The 20,596-nt window shown below is 35.5% G+C and overlaps 1 protein-coding gene across 4 annotated transcripts in view; it reads left to right on the forward strand.

Moving 5' to 3' along the window:
- NBEA (neurobeachin) overlaps positions 1-20,596 on the forward strand; it is a 768,499-nt gene that overhangs the window by 431,356 nt on the left and 316,547 nt on the right. For all 4 annotated transcript variants that reach the window (XM_036747790.1, XM_036747792.1, XM_036747793.1 and 1 more), the window contains one exon: positions 6,123-6,289. In XM_036747790.1, the coding sequence (XP_036603685.1) occupies positions 6,123-6,289 (167 nt within the window). The remainder of the gene's footprint in view (positions 1-6,122; positions 6,290-20,596) is intronic.

A 20,596-nucleotide genomic window follows, 5' to 3' on the forward strand; every position in this document is an offset into this window, starting at 1 on the left:
TATTTAAAAATAACATTGTTCATGTGCAGAAAAATTATTTATTCAGTTGCCACAGTGTCCTAATCTATTGCCTCATTGCACCCTAGAGATGACTTCTGTTCTTAACTGATAATGCCAGTATGGTCCCAGCAATGGACATGATCTGATTTCCAAAGAAAGCCTAACAAAAAGGCTCAAAACTACTATATTGGCCACTAGGTCATGATTCCTTTGGCTATAGCAACTCATGAAATGAAGATAAACAAAGTTATTTTTAGCCCTGTGTGCCTTCCTTTACCTTCTGCACTGGCCATGGCAGAGTGACAGAATAAGGGATGATACTTAAAACCTGTTTTTAGACTATCTAGAGACAAAGCTGTTGATACTTTGAATATAATATCCTTGTCCAGTGATGACTGTGTAGAAATACTTCTACAGGAACTGATTCATGCCTATCTTTACACTCACCAGAAAGGAATTAAAACAAAATTTGAAGGTACAGCTAAATGGAAAGATGGTCCATAGGTCCACCATGGAGAAACAAATCAAGGAGGTCATAGAGTTGGTTTTATCAATATGTCAAAAGCAAGAAGCTCCATTTCATGGGATACTTGGTCATCTTTTATTGCACATTGAAATAAGCATTTGTAAAAAAAGACCTTCATGAAGATAATTACAGCTTGCACCTCAGTTGAACTATAGGGGATCAGGAAATGCATCTTGTAGAAAGTAGCACTTGAGCTCCTTTAACTTTGAAAAGAACTAAGGGAAAAAGGGAAAGAGAGAAAGCATTCCAAGCATGGAGGATAGCCTGGACAAAGCCACAGAGACAGGAGATGAAATGTCATATATGAAGAGTACTTTCTTTGGCCGGAATGTAGAGTACATGAGGAAGCATAAGATCTAATTGCCTAGAAAGGTAGGCTTGCTGGAGCCAGATTGTAAAGGGTTTTAAATGTGAATCAAAGGGGTTTATTACTTATGTTGGATTCAGTAGGGAGCCCCTGAAATTTCTTGACCAGGGGAGTGACATGGTCATACCTGTATCTGAGGAATATTCTTTGCAATTGAGTCTACAGGGATCATAGAGGGATGCAAATAAATGCCACCCTAGTGGCTGACAAATATCCATGGTCTAGATTATGGCAAGCAGTTGATGGATACCCTATAGACCATATAGAGAGACCCTATAGGTCTCTCAATATCTGTCTTTGACACACACTGCAGATAGACAGTGAATTGAACAGGAAGAGGAGAATGGGGTGGATGTGCTAAATTATGTAGTACTTTTAATGACCTCAAGTTTTTCCTGAAACAGCAGCTCAAAAAAAAAAGTGTTGCTAGTAAGATCATAGCACACCAGTCTCTAGAGAAATAAATGCCAGTGGAGAGGAACATGATTCTCCAATTGAGAATTTACAGGAAGACTTAAACTAGAGTCACAGGATAAAAGGAGCTGATTTGTGAAGATGATTCCTAAGTGTGTGTGTGTGTGTGTGTAAATACGTGTGTGTGTATATATATATAACAAAAAGGTGACAAATCTCCCACTGCCTCTTATACATCAGGAGCTGAATGTCTCCTAAGCATGGAAAATTCAACATATCCAAAACATAACCCACCCTCTTTGTCTCTTAGGCTTTGGTTCTTCCTAACTATTGCTTGCTAGAGCGTTACTTTCCTTCATTTGTGATCTTCACTTTTGGAAGGAGCGCTCACGTGAATGAAATCATAACTTCATCAAAATATAGAAGTGTGATAGTTTGTTTTTTTTCTATTGAGGCACACTGTATATATTTTAGATTTAAAAAAATCAAGGAATCTTATGGTTTTGACATATGTATGGGAGACAATATATTGGAGTACCCTTACGATGGCACTTTGCTTTAAAAATCAAATGAGGTTTTTTTTTTTTGTCAACAAACAGTAAATATACTGTGATATATTCTCTACATCTCTCAGTCCAGTTTTCTGACTGCAAATATATGGTGTGATGTGGAATATTATTTGACAAAGCCATCCTGTTTCTTTTTCATAACTTCATCAATGATGCCCTTAATTCATATATGGCTTATTTGTAAAAAAAAAAAAATAAGCAGATAACTGCCCTGCAGCTCTATGATTAGTAATATCAAATGAAGCGCAAAACATGGAAATGTATACAAGATCACGTGTGGCAGCAATTTCCAGAAGATGGCAAGGTGTTTGCAAGTGACATGCTAATTACAGCAAGTCCTGTAACATTGCCAAGCCTTTTATATGAGAATTCATAGTCCCTCAAAAGAGTTTGACCATACTATCCACAAAGGAAATCCTAGTGCATAATCAATGCCTATTCATCACACTGTGGCAGACAATTAGGTAGATAACCTGTAGAGCTCAGTACATGTAATTTGGACAGAGTGAAAAGAAGGGATTGAATATTAGAAATGTTTGTTGTGAAACTAAAAATTTAGAAATAGATTGGATGTGTGGGGTGAATAGAGTGAGGAGTTGAGCAGAACACCAAAGTTGTAACCCTAGATGACTGGGAGGACATTTGTGTCCTAGCCAGTAGTAGTTGGGAAGAGCAAAAGGTTAGGGGAGAAAGATAGTGAGTTATGTTTTGAACATGTGAGTTTTCAATGCTTATGAGACATCCAGTTCCCAACGCATAAGAGGCAGTTGGAAATTTGTCGTTGTAGCTCAGGAAGCAGACTAGGGCTGGATATATAGACTTGAGAATCATCAGCATAGAGATGGTAATTGAATACATGAAAGCTGATAAGATCATTAAGTAGAATATTGTAGAGCAAAAATAAAAGAAGGCCCAGAGCCCTGGAACCCCCATAGTTAGTGATCATGGGGAAGTTTAAGAACCATCAAAAGATAATGAGAAAGAATGTCAGAAATCTTTAAAAGTGAAACTATCTCAGAGAAGAAGGTGCTCAACCATGACAAGTGCTGCAGAGAAGTTAAGAAGGAAGAAGCTTGGCCTAAGTGGTTCAATTTGATAATGAAGAGATCGTTGTTAACTTTGGAGAGAGCATTTTCATTTGGTTGATGAGGTTAGAAACCTGATTGCAGAATCTTAAGAGATTTAGAGGTGAAATGGAAGCTCAAAACATAAGAAACTTTCTCAAAGAATTTAGCTGAGAAGGGTAGATACAGGATGATAGCTGACAGAGATGATAGGATCAAGTGATTTTTTTTAAAATAAGAGAATAAAGGAATAAGCATTTATATAATGCCTACTGTATGCCAGGCACTGTTAAGAACTTTGCAAATATCTCATTGGATCCTCACAGTAAGACTGTGAGGTAGGTATTATTATTATCCTCATCTCACAAGAGGAAACTGAGGCAAACAGAGGCTAAGCGACTATCCCAAAGCCATCCTGTTTCCTTTCATAACTACTAAGTTATGAATTACTAGTAAGTATCTGAGGCCAGATTTGAACTCAGGTCTTCCTGATCCCAGGCCCAGTGCTCTACCCACTCCGCAACCTAGTTCCCTTGTGATAGAGGAGACATGAGAATGCTTGTAAGCAACAGGAAAAAAACCAATAGACAGAATAATGGAAAGGTTAATGGGGGCAATTTTCTGGTCAACTTAGGATAGGATGGGATGGGATGTGATCAAGGACCCATAGGGTAGGATTTGCCATGGAAATGAGAAAGACCACCTCTGCATCTGATAGAGGATAGAAGTAGGCGTTAGTGAGCAAAAATTTCTGAATGAAGGAAGAAAAGTGGGAGCTCTGTTTAAGTAGAAAGAGGTAACCAGTGGTCAACCTATTGTATTATAAATGTCAAGAGAGCTAAAAGAAGTCCCCAGCATCTTGGATAGATCTCTGTGGAGGATTTACAGTAGAACATAGACATGAGTCACACCACATGGCAGATATGGACGGGTCACAGTCTTCATTGTTTGAAAGTACCTGTTTTGATGAGATCACAGATCCATCAAAGCTTCAAAGAGTAAATGATCATTTAAAAGCACATACATGCTACATGCATCAGAGTGACAGTGTTTAATTTACACCTGCATTCTTGGATTCCTTTCAATAACTGAAGCCCCTCAGTGTCTCTTGTTCAGAGTTGGTATCAACTGCACTATAATATTCTGCTTAAATACAAATATTAATGGAATTTTAGAGCCGGAAAAGACTTTAGACATCATGTAGTTCCATATCATCATTTTATATATGGGGAAGCTGAAGTCCAAAGAGAACTTACGCAAAGTTCTATACCTGGTAGAGCCAAACCTAAGACAGTAACCTGTTTCTCCTAACACGTTATACAATGCCAAAGTCAAAGGGTTTTTCCTAAGAACCTTGAAAGAGCTTTGGAGAAAAAAAAATATTATTCCTTAATATATTCATTTCTACTAAAATGAGGTTTCAAATATTCTTCCATAATATATGGATATATTCACAGTATGTATGTATTTATATACACATATATGTGTATGTGTATATACACACACAGTTACTATGTATTAACAACCACATATATACATACATATATACATCCTAATAGATATTATAAGTCACTTTATTTGTTGAAGAACAGGTATAAAATCTCATAGAATAGATCTCTTCCCAATAAAGTATAAGCAAATCTAATTTTATAAATCAAATCATGCTCCTCATTGACATAAGACTCACTGTTTTATATGGTATAAAGATCACTGTAATAGAAGTTGTATGACCTTGGAAAAGATACATCTTTAGGTTAATTTAATTTCATGTGTGTGTGTGTGTGTGTACACACACACACACACACACACACACACAAATGGAAAGTCATTTTACACAAATACCTGGAATTACAGGAATTTGAGCTGGAAGGGACCTTAGAAAATCAGCCAGTCCCACTCTCATTTTATAAATGGAGAAGTTGAGTCCCAGAGAGGTAGGTAATACTTTAAAGCTTGTGCCATTCTTTACGTACATGATCATTGTCAGATCCACATAATAACCCTGTGAGGTAGGTACTATAGTTTTTACAGCTGAGTAAATGGAGTTTCAGGCTAAGTAACCTTTGCAGGCTCATCCAGCTAGGACTTGTCATAAATGGGGTTAGATTACAACAACACTCCATCCTCTATTCCATATTATAGTCATGTAACTACAGGCATGCTATATATTGGATCCTGGAATTTGAATCAGACAATTTGGGTTGAAAACCTGGAGCTTCCATTTCCTAGCTGAGTGACTTTGGACATTTCTTTTATCCTTAGTTATTTCATCTGTAAACAGAAAAGGCTACCCAAAATTCTGGAAATGAATGGGTGAATAAACATTTATTAATATTTTACTCTGTGCCAAGCCCTATACTGAGCACTTTAAATATATATGCAAAAGCAAAAATGGTCTCTGACCCCTATGGGATTGCATTCAATAGAAGGTAATACATAAAGTAGAGTTGTGTCCAGGAAGCAATATTTTGGTTTGAAAAATTACAAGGAGAGTGAGAGGAGTCAAGAAGATTGATCCAGTCTTCCTTATAGCAATGTCAGTATTGATTTGATTATGGCTCTAGCACCTGAAAGCAGAGGGAGGAGGGACATGGAGTATGCATGTGCATTGATAAAGCAAGTCAAGATACTATGAGTATAATGAAGCATGACTGGAGACTGGGCTAGTATTATGGGCCACATGAAGCATTACCATATTAGGACACTGAGTAGGAGTTCCTGTGATTGAAAGGGTAAGACATAATCCTTGGTCCAAGCAACAAGATCACCACTAGCTGATGAGAAAATGGCTAGAGATTGAAGTGAAACACAAATAGAAGCTAGCCTGGCCTGATATGGGGGACTATTTGAGGTATTCACTAATCAGAATGGGGGCTCCAGAGTAGAAATTTGGAGAAGAAAGGGTTAAGTCTTCCAAAGCCTGGTTCCTAGTCCAAGGCTTAGGAGTTGATGAGATTACCAGAAGTAAAAAGATTATAAAATCTTATAATCTTATAATGTGAGAGATTCTAATTGTGTAATCTGAACAAAAAGAAAAAACCCAATGATGGAAAAAAGTCTGTATTAACAACTGAATTTTTGTATGGAGTTCTTATTTCCTCCTCTTATTTAAGGTTGAAATAGAATTCTCTTTTCTGTAAGTAGGAAAATTAATCATTGTAAATTGTTGTGTTTTTTTGTAGTCACAGTGTGCCCAATATGCTGCTGACCGAAGAGAAGAAGAAAAGATGTGTGATCACCTTATAAGTGCTGCTAAGCATCGAGATCATGTCACAGCCAATCAGCTGAAGCAAAAGATTCTTAATATTCTCACAAACAAACATGGGGCTTGGGGAGCTGTATCTCACAGGTAAGTTTCTAGTAGGAGTCTTTAGAATAGCAGAATACTTATTGGAAAACAGCTTTAAATATTTATTGCCATTTGTTTTCCCCCCAGAAATTGTTCAATAATTCCAGTTTAACAAGGCTTTCTTATACAAGTTTCTCAAAGGCTCAGCTGCAAGTGTTTTTCACCTTTATCTTTGAAATCATCCTTCAAGATATGTGGCTGATCTAAAAAACTCATTTCTTTCAGAACCATTTGTTATTTTGCTTATCTAATTTGTATCACTTTCTAATGCTTTACCACATATTTTTAAGATAGCTCCATTTTTACAAAAACAATGGACTTTTTCTTGATTTTAGGCTAATAATCTTTTTTCAATCTGGCTTTTGGAAGAAGACATTTTAATTTTTCATGCAAAGGTTTCCATCTCACACAATGCATTCTTCTATATTATTTACATTCCTCAAATTTTAAAAAAATCCTCAAGAAAAAAGTGGGTTGTTTATTCATTGTAAAGATTTTCTTCTGTGAAGTGTCACAAAGAACCAGGATGGCCTCAACACTCTTGTGAGGCACAGACACATATCTGAAATCATAGCTATCTGGCTTCAAATCCTAACTCCAACACTTCCTGTCTTTGTTGAGACATACAAATCACTTAACCTCTCTACCTCCAAATCCAAGATATAAAACAAAGCACATCTGTATTTATGTGCCCTTGGGAACTGTGACATGAGGGATAGAAAGTTGTTCAGTTCCCACGTCTGATGCTTCCTAGCTGAGTGACCATGGGCAATTTATCCATCTGTTAATGAGCACAAAAATATCTGTATAACTTACCTGAAAGTTATTGTGAGGCTTGGATGAGATGTTTATGAAATGTTTTACAAACCTTAAAGTGCTCTTTGTTATTTTTATAATAGGAATCTTATTCTTTTTTTCTTTTGCTCAATAGTCATTTGTCATTTATGGCCCTATCACCTCAAGAAATAGGTTACCATTATGACTGTATTTTCTGCTTTGTAGTTCTCTTTCATGGCACAGCTCAGCTTCACAAAGCTCTGTGTGTTAACTCTTACTACCTTCGGAACTCTGGGCAAGCCACTCAACTTCTCCTTATGTCAAGCAACTCCCTAAAACTTATTATCCACTAAGTCATAGATGGGTCATGAACTGAGTCGGGGGATGGAATGCCCACGTCAGAAATTCCTTACACTGCCTTAAATCACAAATCTTAATTCTTTTGATGCTGTTTTCTTGATCTGTGTGTTTTAGACTAGCAGGAAATTGAACAGGCTAGTCTTCAATATAATTAATACAGAATTGATTGACTCCCTAATTGATTTGAGGGTCAAGAAGAAGGAAGAGATGGGACATCAAGAAGGTGATCAGAGGAGTCATGACCTATTGTCCTAGAATTTTGGAGAACTATAGTCGAGGAGTTTATTTGGTTTTGTTTGGTTTGTCCCCCTATTCGAGGTTGGGTGCAGTGGATAGAGTCCTGGACTTGGAGTCAAGAAGTCTTGAGTTCAAATCTGGCCTCAGACATACAGTAGTTGTGTGACCCTGGGCACACAACTGTTTGCCTCTGTGTCCTCAGCTGTAAAATAGGGATAATAATAGTATCAACTACCTCAGTTTGTAGTGAAGATTAAATGAGATATTTGTAAAGGACTTTGCACAGTACCTGGCACAGAGTAGGCACTTGATAAGCTTGTTCCTGTCCCCCTCTTCATCCTGGTAGTCTATACATAGTACATTTTAGTGCTGTATTTATATTTTGTTGTGGGTATTTCCTCCACTGATGCAAATTGCAATCCCTCTATACCTTAGTAAGTAGGCTCCATGACAGTTGCTGTGGTTAAATAAATTCACCACACGAAGATTAACATTCTAATGAGATGCCTTTCTTTACTTAGTCAGGATGTCCTCCAGACAATATGCACACAGCTGCCATTAGGCCTGAAATTTTGTTTGGTAGGATCTGACAAATCACCAAGCATTTATTATGCATTTGTTGTGTGCTAGACACTGCTAGGTACTGGGTTACAAAGAAAAACAAAATAGTCTTTTCCCTCCAGGAGCCTGCATTTTACTAGGAAACAACATGTACTCATATATATAAGTAAATTTAAAACAAATGCAAAGTAGATTCAAGGTGATTTGGGAATGGGAAGCACTAGAACCTGGAGAGATCATGTGGAGGTGGCTCATGAGCTGACATTTGAAGCAATTCTCAGAATTCTGAGAGGCAGAGGGAGAACAGAGAGACAGCAGAGAACAGAGAGTGCATTCCAAGCCCAGAGAAAGCCTGTACATGAGACAGGAGATGCAGCATTATATATGAAAAATAGTGAGGAGACTAGTTTGGTGTGTACTGTGGAATATGGGAAACAAGTAATATGTGGTAGTCCAGGGGAAGGGACCTGGACACAGACTATAAAAGACTTTAAATGCCAACAAAGGAATTTGTATTTTATCCTAGAAAAAGTAGTGAGACACTGGAGTTTTTTTTGGCAGGAAAGTGCCATGGTCAGATTTGTGCCTTTAGAATTATAGCTATGAAGACTCTGTGGAGGAAAAGTTGGAGAGACTTGAGGAAGGAATGAGTTGATAGGCTTTCAGGAGTTCATTATGAGAGACGATAAGGACCAGACTCATGGTCATTGTGGTGGCCATGCTTTCTAATGGTCCAACTAAGTTACCTATCCTCCATCCATTTTTCCTGGCCAGTCATTTTTACTAAGAGATATTTTACATTCTTCCCCTGGGATCTCTTCTTGCTCCAGTGCACAGCCTCAATCTTCTTTTAGTTCTTGTGTTCTAGAATGTTCCATGGAGCATACATCTCTCTGTTTATGCCAACCTTGTCTGGAAAAATGACTCACTGTGTTTCTTCCTTGGATTTATCAATCAAGACTCAATTAGTGTATTTTCTGTATCTTTTGGAGGACTTGTTGAAGAATCTGCGCTATGCTTCTGCCTGCTACTTTGCGAACTTGACTGACTTCTCTTTTAAGGAGAATAATCTTAGAATGAAAAAGGACAGAACAGGTATTGGCTAATAGGAAACAGAAATCCAAGTAGAGAATTGATGATAGATCCCATGGCTGATGAGGTCAGTATGCCAGGCTTAGGCAAATTGCATCCCAGGGTAGTGAAAAAAATGTCATATGGGATTCTTGATCTGTGGTCAATAGTCTTATGAAAATTCTAGGAAAAAAGAGTGATACAGTAAGACTGGAGAAGTTCAGATGTTTTCCTGAATTTTTAAGAAAAGCAAACTAATAGGTCAGTGAATTTGAATTCAATTCCTGGAGTTATCCTAGAATTAAAGGCATAGTCAGTGACTATCTAGATAAGGAAGTAGTAGTAATCCCAAAGAAACAGTATGGCTTCAACAGTGTTGTGGAGCACAGAGACATATGCACCTTGAGATAGAAGGACAAGTTTGGTAATGATATCAATCAAGTTCAATTAGAGGAGACTGAGAATATGAAAACAAAAGGAAAATCTGAAGGAGAAAATGAAAATAATATCAGCCAGTGAAAGTAGGAGTCTGTTCTTAAACACAACAAACTTCCCTACTTAGTTTAAAAGCTTATTGCATTGTTTTCACAAAAGTGGGACATATTTTTATTAGGAGCCAAAAAATAAGCCCACCAGTATTATCTGACCAAGAAAAGTAGTCATGGATTAAATGGATGGGAAAACAATGAAGAACCAAACAACCAATCAGACAACTACTTCCGTTCAACTTTTTTTTTGAGGTGGTCACTTACTTTATTTTTTAAATAATATTTTATTTTCCCCCAATTACATGTAAAAACAATTCTTACATTCTTTGGGTTTTTTGTAAAGCTTTAAGTTCCAAATTCTGTCCCTGCCTCCCTCCGCCCCTCCCCTGGAGACAGTAAGCAATCCGATATAGGTTATACATGTGCAATCATGTAAAACATTTCCATATTAGTCATTTTGTGCAAGAAAGAAACAAAGAAAAGGAAGTAAAGAAGGAAGGAAGGAAGGGATGGAAAGAAAGAAGGAAAGAAAAAGAAAGGAAAGAAGGAAGGAAGGAAGGACGAAAGAAACAGAAAATGAAAAATAGTATGCTTCAACCTGTATTCAGAGAATATCATTTCTTTCTCTGGAGGCAGATAGCTTGCTTCATCATGAGTCCTTTGGGATTTTCTTGAATCACTGCATTGCTGGGAATAGCAGATCATTCATAGTTCTGCATCAAACAATATTGTTACTATATGCAATGTTATCCTGATTATGTTCACTTTTTATTAGTTCATGTAAGTCTTTCCAGGTTTTTCTGAAATCATCCTCTTTGTCATTTCTTGTAGCGCAATAATATTCCATTACAATCACATACCATAACTTGTTCAGTCATTCCCCAATTGATGGGTATCCCCTCAGTTTCCAGTTCCTAGCTACCTCAAAAAGAGCTACTATAAATATTTTTGTACAAATAGGTCTTTTTCCTCTTTTTTTTAATCTCTGTGGGATACAGACGTAGAAGTAGTATTGCTGGATCAAAGGATATGCACAGTTTTATATCCTTTTGGGCATAGTTCCAAATTCTCCAGAATAGTTAGATCAGTTCACAACTCCACCAACAGTGCATTGGTATCTCAGTTTTCCCACATCGCCTCCAACATTTATTATTTTCCCTTTTTGTTATAGTAGCCAATCTGAAAGGTGTGAGATGGTACCTCAGAGTTGTTTTAATTTGCATCTCTCTAATCAATAGTGACTTGGAGCATTTTTCGTATGACTATGCATAGTTTTGATTTCCTCATTTGAAAATTGCTTGTTCATATCTTTTGACAATTTATCAATTAGGGAATGACTTGTATTCTTATAAATTTGACTCAGTTCTCAATACTTGCTTTAAATTTTTTCTCCTTTTCTCCTAATCTTAATTGAATTGGTTTTGTTTGTGCAAAAACTTTTAATTTTTTAGAATCAAAATCATTTTACAGTCCTAAATTTTTCCCTTATCCATAGATCTGACAGCTAAGCTTTTCCATGCTCTCCTAATTGCTTATGGTATCACCTTTTATGTGTAAATCGTGTTCTTGTTTTGACTTTATCTTGTTATATAGTTTGAGGTGTTGGTCTATACATAGTTTCTGCCATACATTTTTCCAATTTTCCCAGCAGTTTTTGACAAATAATGGGTTTTTGTCCCGAAAGCTTGGATCTTTGGGTTTATCAAATTAGATTACTATGGTCATTTACAACAATGTATTGTGTATGTAATCTGTTCCACAGATCCACCATTCTACTTCTTAGCCAGTACCAGATTGTTTTAATAATTACTGTTTTGTAATACAGTTTGAGATCTGGTACTTCTAGACTATATTCCTTCATATATTTTTCCCACTGATTCCTGTGATATTCTTGACTTTTTGTTCTTCCAGATGAATTTTGTTATTTTCCTAGCTCTGTAAAATAATTTTTGGTAGCTTGGTATGGCACTGAATAAACAAATTAATTTTATTTTATTGGCTCAGCCTATCCATGAGCAATTAATATTTTTCCCATTGTTTAGATCTGACTTTGTGTGAAAAGTGTTTTGTAATTGAGTTCATATAGTTCCTGAGTTTGTCTTGGCAGGTAGATTCCCAAATATTTTATATTGTCTACAGTTACTTTAAATGAAATTTCTCTTTGGACTTTGTTGGTTATATATAGAAATGCTGATGATTTATGTGGGCTTATTTTGTATCCTGCAACTTTGCTACAGTTCTTAATTATTTCAACCAGCTTTATAGTTGATTTTCTAGGATTCTCCTTCCATTCTACTTTTTAAAAATTGTAGAGGATTGTGGATGTCCACCTAAGGAAAGTGAATTTTTCTTTTGGTAGGAAGTGGAAAGACATCACAGGATTTGAACAGTTTTTGACTAGTGCTCTAATCCCTAAGCTTTTCTTTATAAACCTTTTATCATCACTACCAACAAACATTTTTTAGTTGTATACTTTTTGTGAAGCACTCTGCTTGGTAGAAGAAAAAAGTTTGTTTTTCTCAACCATTAAAGAATTGTGTAGAAGGCACAGGCAGTAGGTAATATAAAGGAGTTTTCTGAAGCCCATAAATGTTATTTCTCTGAAAGGTATTGGCTTCAGAAATTCCAGTGACTAACTTTTTAAAAAACAGTACACTGCTAAATGAGATTCTGTGGTAATAAATTACATAATAATAAGTTACATAGTAAAAATGTGGTTAGTTTGGCAGAGACCTAATGAGAAACTTGATTGTTATCTGAAGTAATACAAAGTTTTCAAAGGCAATGCTGACAGAGTTTAAATTTGTAGCAGTTCCCGTAAAAGTGGAAAGACTTCAAACAGGGTTGAATAACAAATTTTCATCTGAAGATGAGCCTGGCAAAATTCAGAGGTGCTCATCACTAAAATCATAGCCACAAGGAGCTGGGTTTTTTGGCTATATCAACTTAAGAAACCAGCTACTGAAATGCAAGAGGGGCTGTGATCTGTGTCAGTGAAGAGGGAATGCATTAATAAGATCACAGATCTTTTGAAATAATGAAGTGACTAAGAATAAAGAATACATTCAATTGTTAGGAAACTAAAATTAGGCCCATTGCTTATGTTGCAATACTTCCCAGAGCCTCAGGAAAATATCTTTGCATTTTTTCATGTAAAAAAAAAATACACATATCTCTCTGTGTGTGTGTGTGTGTGTGTGTAAATTTTATTACTGAAGTATTCTTATTGGCTATTTAGCCCGCAAATGGCATAAAACAACAAATTTTGACTATTTTATAACAAGTGCCTTAGGTTATAGCAAAATTATCATATTCTATCATTCTTTATTTAGATGCTAATTATGAAATCTATACCAACATGTAGAAAATATATTTCAAGCACTGACATCTGGCTTTTTGGCAGACATCTAAGGCATTTCTCTTGCAATCATTGGAAATGGTACATTATTAAACTAGTAAGGAAATCTCAAGGCTCTTTTGATGTGGCTTTTTTTTTTGAGCTTGCCTCTCAGTTTAGAGGATTATTATTTATATTTTTCTGGATTTTGTAAAATAACATTGGCTTTAAATCTGTTTATTTTATTTTTAATGTCATGGAAGAAAGAGAAAAAACTTTGAGGGTTTATGTAGGTATACAATATAGTGAAAGCAGTGGCTTTTTTTCTTTGCAAATATTTTGCTCATTTTACATGTTCACATAGTATATATTTTCTTCTCTATAACAATAAGATGTGTTTATAATGATTTTGCATTGTATATGTACGCAAAAGAAAAGTATGATAACATATTAGACAATAAGCGTCTCTTGATATTTGTAGTCTCCTACACATTAATCTCTTTTGTCAATAACAAAGGCTCTTGATTAGATTGGAAAGCTTCCTTGCCCTAGAGTGCTGTATTTTGAAGTTAGCTGTCATGGATGCATTGTAGGGAAAGAAGACTATTTATGTTTATGGCATTTTAAGTAACTTAGTAAAACCCTTTTGAATATACAGAAATGACTTTTTTACTGTCATCATTGTTCACTTAATCCTGTGACCTTGACATGATAGTGCTCCCAGAAAGCTCCCTTAGGCTCTTTCAGTAAAACAGATAAACATCAGAACTTAATGATTAGTTTAGATTTGGGAATTAGTTGTATTATGATGTAAATATGGCATAGATACTGAATACTACAAAATATACTGCCAAACAATTTTTGTAGTAAGCAATATAGATACGTTGTTTATAAAGGGAAACTACTAAAAGATTATTTGAGATTAATCTATTTGATATTGATTATAAATAGCAGTAATAACAGCTTTCATTTCCCCTGATATTTCTGCATTGTGTGTGTGTGTGTGTGTGTGTGTGTGTGTGTGTGTGTGTGTGTTATCTTTTGAAAGTCGTTTACATTCTTGTTATTTAGTCAACTAGCACTTATCAAGCACCTGCTTTGTGCCAGTCACTGTGCTAAGGGTTAGGAACTCAAAGAGAGGTAAAAAATGGCATCTATTATTAATGAATTCATAGTCTAATGAAGGAGACTACATGCAAAAATTATGTAAAAAACAAGCTGTATTCAGGATAAATTGTAGAATCTCAGAGAGAAGCCACTGAGATTGAGGACTGGGAAAGGCTTATTCCAGAAGATGGGACTTCAGCTGAGACTTGAAGGAAATCAGGAAAGCAGAAAGATCCAGATGAAGAGGGTGAACATTCCTGGCATGAGGGACAGCCAGAGAAAATGCTTAGTTAAGAAATGAAGTGTTATGGGTGAGGAAATGCAAGGAGGGCAGTGTCACTGGATCACAGGGTACGTGTAAGGAATAAGGTATAAGACTGGAAAGGTAGAAAGGGGCCAGTTTATAAAGGGCCTTAAAAGCCAAACAAAGGATTTTATCTTTGTTCCTGGAAGTACTTTATTGAATAAGGAAGTTATATGGTCAGACCTGAGTTTTAGGAAGATCATCGGACAATTGAGTGAAAGATGTGAGATGAAGGAGTGAGAGGAGACAAGGTAGGGAGACCTAGACTATTGTAATAGACCATACAAGAGATGGCTAAGGCCTGTGGTTACAATTTCAGAGAAGAGAAGGGGGAATGGGGAAGAGATATTAAGAATGTAGAAAAGCCAAGACTTGACAATTAAAGGATAATGGATGACACAGTTCAATCCTGGGTTACTGGAAAGATGATAGCAATCTCTGTAGTAATAGGAAATTAGTTCAGTTTTGGACATTTATAGTAACTTTTTTTTCCCATATTCTTTCTTTTTTAATATTAGCTTAGGGATTGCATTTTCTTTAAAACTCATGCATTTTCTGTCAACATTAGATGTACTTCCCCCTGTTTGGCTTTTGACACTTTTCATAAATGAACACAAAGCTTTTTAAATTAATTTTATTTTTATAAATATTTAGACTGAGATTAATAGAAGAAATCAAGACATTTTAATTCTGATGAACCTACTCAGCATGTTTAGTGTACTAGCTTTACTGAAACTGCAGTTTTCCTTTATCACTCTCTGAGCAAATCAAATTCATTCCTTACTGCTTATGTTATTGTTGTTGAATGGTTTCAGTCATGTCCAACTCTTCATGACCCTTATCTCTATCACAAAATGAGATTAAAGAGTTGAATTGGTCTTCCATTGTTTTCCCAATGAGAAAAAAAGAGTTCTTTAAACTGAATTTAAGTTGATGAAATTTTGTTTCTGTAGATAATAAAACATAGGCTTGGTGATAGGACCTGTGATTTCATTGGTATAAATTCCCTGGATGAGAAAGCTCCCTCTGCTATAGTCAGCTCCTTCTCTGGAATTCATAATCTCAGAGAGTAGCCTAAAGCAATGAGAGGTTAAGTGACTCTTCCACAGACACTTAACCAGTAAATATTAAGAGGTAGGATAATGAATCTAGGTCTTCCTGTTCTTGAGGCTATGTCTCTATCCACCATAGTGGGATACCTCTGTTATATTTTATGATACTTTGGGAAAAATAACAGATTAAAACTTTGTAGTTATTTTTTGGCCAGAATGTGTTTTGTGTAAGAAAAGGAGGAAATAGAATATTAGAAAGTATCCAACAAAAAAAATGTAAGGAACCTTAAAGCACCTTCATTGGAAATATTAACAGGTTCTTGTTAAACTACTGTGTTAGAAAGTTGAGAAAATAAAGTGACTCATACCTCTCAGAAAAGAAAACCAACCACCAGCAAGAGATGACCCCAATAAACCAAATTCAATGAGCCATCTTTACTGATTTAACCTTAGGCCACTAACATTGAGATGAGTGAAAAAAAATATATTTTATACAACAAAGGTTGATATGTGCTAGTAAATAAATAGCTACTTCAGGTTTGGACAACTATGGAATGAGAAAAATAATTCCTCCTTCTTAACAGCTTTTCATGTCAAGATAGATCATAAAAATGTGGTTCAAATAATTTATCTAGAAGCTGCAAATTATTATGTCTCCTTGTGGACAGGGTTAGAACATAACCTGTTTTCTCTGAAAATAAACACAGCTTTTTTCCACAATCATTATTCAGTGTACCAAGTTGCAGTCAAACCTTGTATAAATGAAAATAGTGCCCAGAGGTAGAGAATAGGACATTACATGAAACAGCATTTTATGTCCTTTGAGCATCAAATGAGAATTCTTTTTATTCCATAAATCATGTGAAATTAAATACAGCAGCCAATAGTAAAGCTAACACATCTAACTGGTATGCTCCCCAGATGTTAATTGGATACTTGAGAATATAACATTTTAAAATTTGGTTTTGGGCTGTTGTTATTTTTTAGCTATTTTTCAAAAAATCAATAAGAAAGATAAATGATACATCATTTCCTCAATCTAAAAGTTTTACTATACCAGCTGAGCAGCTCGGGTGTTATTGAGTGCTACAACAACTTTTCCATTGATGTGGCTTTTATAATACATGAAGCCCTAATCATTATGAAGTTGCTGTCTGATATTTGTCCATGAATGTCACTGCCTTGTTTGAATATTACCAACATACTGTAATAATAACCTGAATGCCCTCTTTTTAAAGAGTGCTTTTGTGGCTTTTTTTAATGTAGCTAAAATTAATTGTGCTATTTGGTTAATCAGTAAACGTTTTCACCATTTAGTATGTGAAAAATTTTTGTTAAAAAAAAGTAAAAAGAACAAAGTTCAACAAGATTTTTATATCCTTTAGTCATGTTAGAAGGCAATTTCCCTCCAAAATGTTATATGGTTCAAAATGTTTTTGTCTCACATTTTCATATTTAAATGAAATTTTGCAAAGTACTAACTTGATTAGCTACCAAGATACTGTTTTTTTTTTTCAGCACTTATCTAGATCCACCTCTTCTCCTATTCTAACAGTTAAATAAGTCTCTGCTTCACATTTGAATCAGCTATACTTGGAATTTTCAGCAGCCTGCTTAACTTCAACTATGTAGTTCTTCACTTTGGTTGAAAAAAGTTATTAAAATTGTCTTCTTGCCATTGTTGAATAGCATAGAATATAATACCTTCTATGTCATGCCTCTCTTCCTTTGGAAGTCTTAATGTTTTTCACTAGCACCTCCATTATCTCTTTCCATTTCTCTCAGAAAGGAAAACAAAACTATATTTGAGAGTCTTTTATTGCCATTTCTCCTTATAGATGTCACAATAACCGCTTTGCCTACTGTTTATATAATATGTAACTTATTAGTCACCTTTTTCCATCCAAGAATTTAACTATTCTAGACTAGACTCCCATTTGGGGTCACAACCCACAATTTAAGAAGTACCGAAGGGGTCAAAAGTGGAAAAACTTTAAGAAGCTCTGGACTAAGTGTACTATGTTGAGGTACCTTCCATAAGCACTTTTCAAATCATCAACCATTTTAAAACTTCTAGACAGATGATCTCTTGCGCAGGGGTGGGGGGCACGGAGAGTTATGGTGTATTTATATATTTGTGTCTGTGTGTGTGCATGTGTATACCTGCGCACACATATACATATGTATGTATATATGTGGGTGTTGGGGCAGTTAGGTGGCTCAATGGATAGAGTCCTGGGCCTGGAGTCAGGAAGACTTCTCTTCCTGAGTTCGAATCCAGCCTCATTCACTAGCTGTGCGACCCTGGGCAAGTCAGTTAACTCTGTTTGCTTTAGTTCCTCATCTGTAAAATAATCTGGAGAAGGAAATGACATTTTGCCAAGAAAACACCAAAGGAGATCGTGAAGAGTTGGATACAACTGAATCTCAATCTTTCTTAGGAATATTGGTTTATTTTTGTATTTCCATTACTAATAGCTATCATAGTTTCTAGCATATAGTAGCTACTTAATAAATACTTGTTGATTGATTAATTATTTGACATTAGTACCCTTTCTGAACACTGTGTTATATCATGATCTCATCAGCTTCCAAGTATGGTATTCAGTTATCAGCTCTAGGCAGACAATTCTTAGTCTTTCTCTTTAACTCCAGTCATATAGGATCACAGATGACTGCAAATGATCTTAAAAGTCTTATAGCACATTTACAAATTAGGAAACTTAATAATTTGTCTAACTTCACCCAAGAATAGCAGAGACAAGATTTGAACTGAGATGATTTGATTCCAAATCCAGCACTCTTTGTACTGTGTCACATGCTCCTCTAACATGGATTCATGTCTGCCTGTTATACTTTCCAACATCATTTATTTTGAAGAGTGTCTCATTGGCATTTCAAAAGTCACATTTTGACTATCCTAAGACAGAACCTATTATATTTTCCCCACAACCATCCCTTCTCCTTAACTTCCATATTTCTTTTTTAAAATACAATTTTATTTTTAAATAGCATTTTATTTTTTCCAATTACATGTAGAGACAATTTTTTAACATTTTTTTAAATTTTGAGTTCCAAATTTTTCTCCCTCTCCCCCTTCCCTTCTGCCTCTTCCTAACATGGCAAATAATTTGATATGTTGTGTATGTGCGATCATGTAAAACATTTCCATATTAGTCATGTTGAGAAAGAAGAAACAGACCAAAAGGAAAAAAAATGAAAATAGTGTGCTTCGATCTGCAATCAGACACAATCAGTTCTTACTCTGGATGTGGACAGCATTTTGTGTCATGAGCCTTTTGGAATTGTCTTAGATTATATAATTTTATGTTATTTTCATTTCCATATTCTCTCCCTCCCACTTCTGTTTCTCCTACTCATTGAGAAAGCACTATAAACAAAACCTGTTAAAAATTTATATAGTCAAGCAAAAAAAAAATTCTGCATTAACCATGTCCAAAAACAAAACAAAACCAAAAAAACACTTCAGTCTATGCTATGAATCCACAGCCGCCCTATCTGGAAGTCAATAGCATGTGATAGCATCATGAGTCCTCTGGACCGGGATTGGTTCCACTAGTTAATCAGAGTTCCTAAGTCTTTCAAAGTTGTTTGTATTTACAGTATTGTTGTTACTGTATAAATTATTATTCTGGCTCTGCTCACTTCACTTTGCATCACTTCATACTACTGTATTCAGGCTTTTCTGAACCATTTACTTCATTATTTCTTGGAGTACAATTCTGTTTCATGGCCTTCATATACCTTACCTTGTTCAACCATTACCCACTTGATGGGCACTGCTAATTTCCAGTTCTTTGCCAACACAAAAAGAGTTGCTACAAATATTTTTGTATGTATAGGTCATTTTTCTCTTTCGCTTATCTCTTTGGGGTATAGTATTACTGAGTCAAAGTGGGGGGGGATGAACAATTTAATAGCTTTTGGGGCATAGTTCCAAATTGCTTTCCAGAATGAGTAGGCCAATAATGCACAGCTCCACCAAGGTATATTAAGGGCCTTGTGTTTTCCTGTAGGCCCTCTATCATTTGTGATTTTCCTTTTTTGCCAGATTTGCCAGTCTTATTGTGAGGTGATACCTCAGAGTTGTTTTAATTTGCACTTCTCTAATTATTAGTGGTTTAGATAATTTTTTTTTTCATATGTCCCGATACCTTGAATTTCTTCCTCTGAACTGCCTAATGTTATGCGTTGAACAATTATCAATAGGGTAACTTCCTTTTTTCTGTTCCACTTACAGGACTGGCCATTGTAGATCATAATTGACAAAACTGAGACCCTAAAAAATCAAGTACCCTGCCTTAAGCAAAAGAAAATCAGAATAAGAATTAGGAATAATAATTAGGACAAGCTTTATAAGAGAAAGAGCTATTTCATTTTGGTCTCTGTATCCTGGTGTTGGGGTTCATGCTGTAGTGAGTGTTTAACAAATGCTTGTTAAATCTAGTTAAATTGAATTTTTGTAATATAGGTAATAAAGACTCTGCAACAGGGATTTCTCTGGTAAATTACTGTACGAGCATTAAAAACATTAATATATTTTTGTACATGAGTGTATTTCCTTAACTTTTTTTCCCCTACTTTACCTAAACTCAGTTCTATGAACTGTATTGATGAGAAATGGTAGAGATAGGCAATGATAGAAGAGGAAGGAGAAAAAAGAGATCCTTTTAGGAAGACTAAGGGAAAGTCTTATGGAAAGTGTGACATTTGAGCTGGGGCTTGAAGGAAAAAAAGATTTTGTAGCTTTGACTGACATATAGACATTCATGCCATATGATATTTATTATTAAAATGAAGTCACAGGGCATTTGGGAAAAGGAAATAAGCAAGATAGTACTCATGGGTGAAATATGAGAGTGGAAAAGGCTTGTATGAAGTAGGAGTCAGGGTATTTATCATTTATCATTCCTTGCTAAAGCAGTGATGACATGATAACTAGGTTGTTGGTTTTTTTTTTTCTGGTTGTATTCAAGATACCAGAATTTCATT

Source organism: Trichosurus vulpecula, chromosome 2 (genome assembly GCF_011100635.1).
Source record: "Trichosurus vulpecula isolate mTriVul1 chromosome 2, mTriVul1.pri, whole genome shotgun sequence".
NCBI classification, from domain to species: Eukaryota; Metazoa; Chordata; class Mammalia; order Diprotodontia; family Phalangeridae; genus Trichosurus; species Trichosurus vulpecula.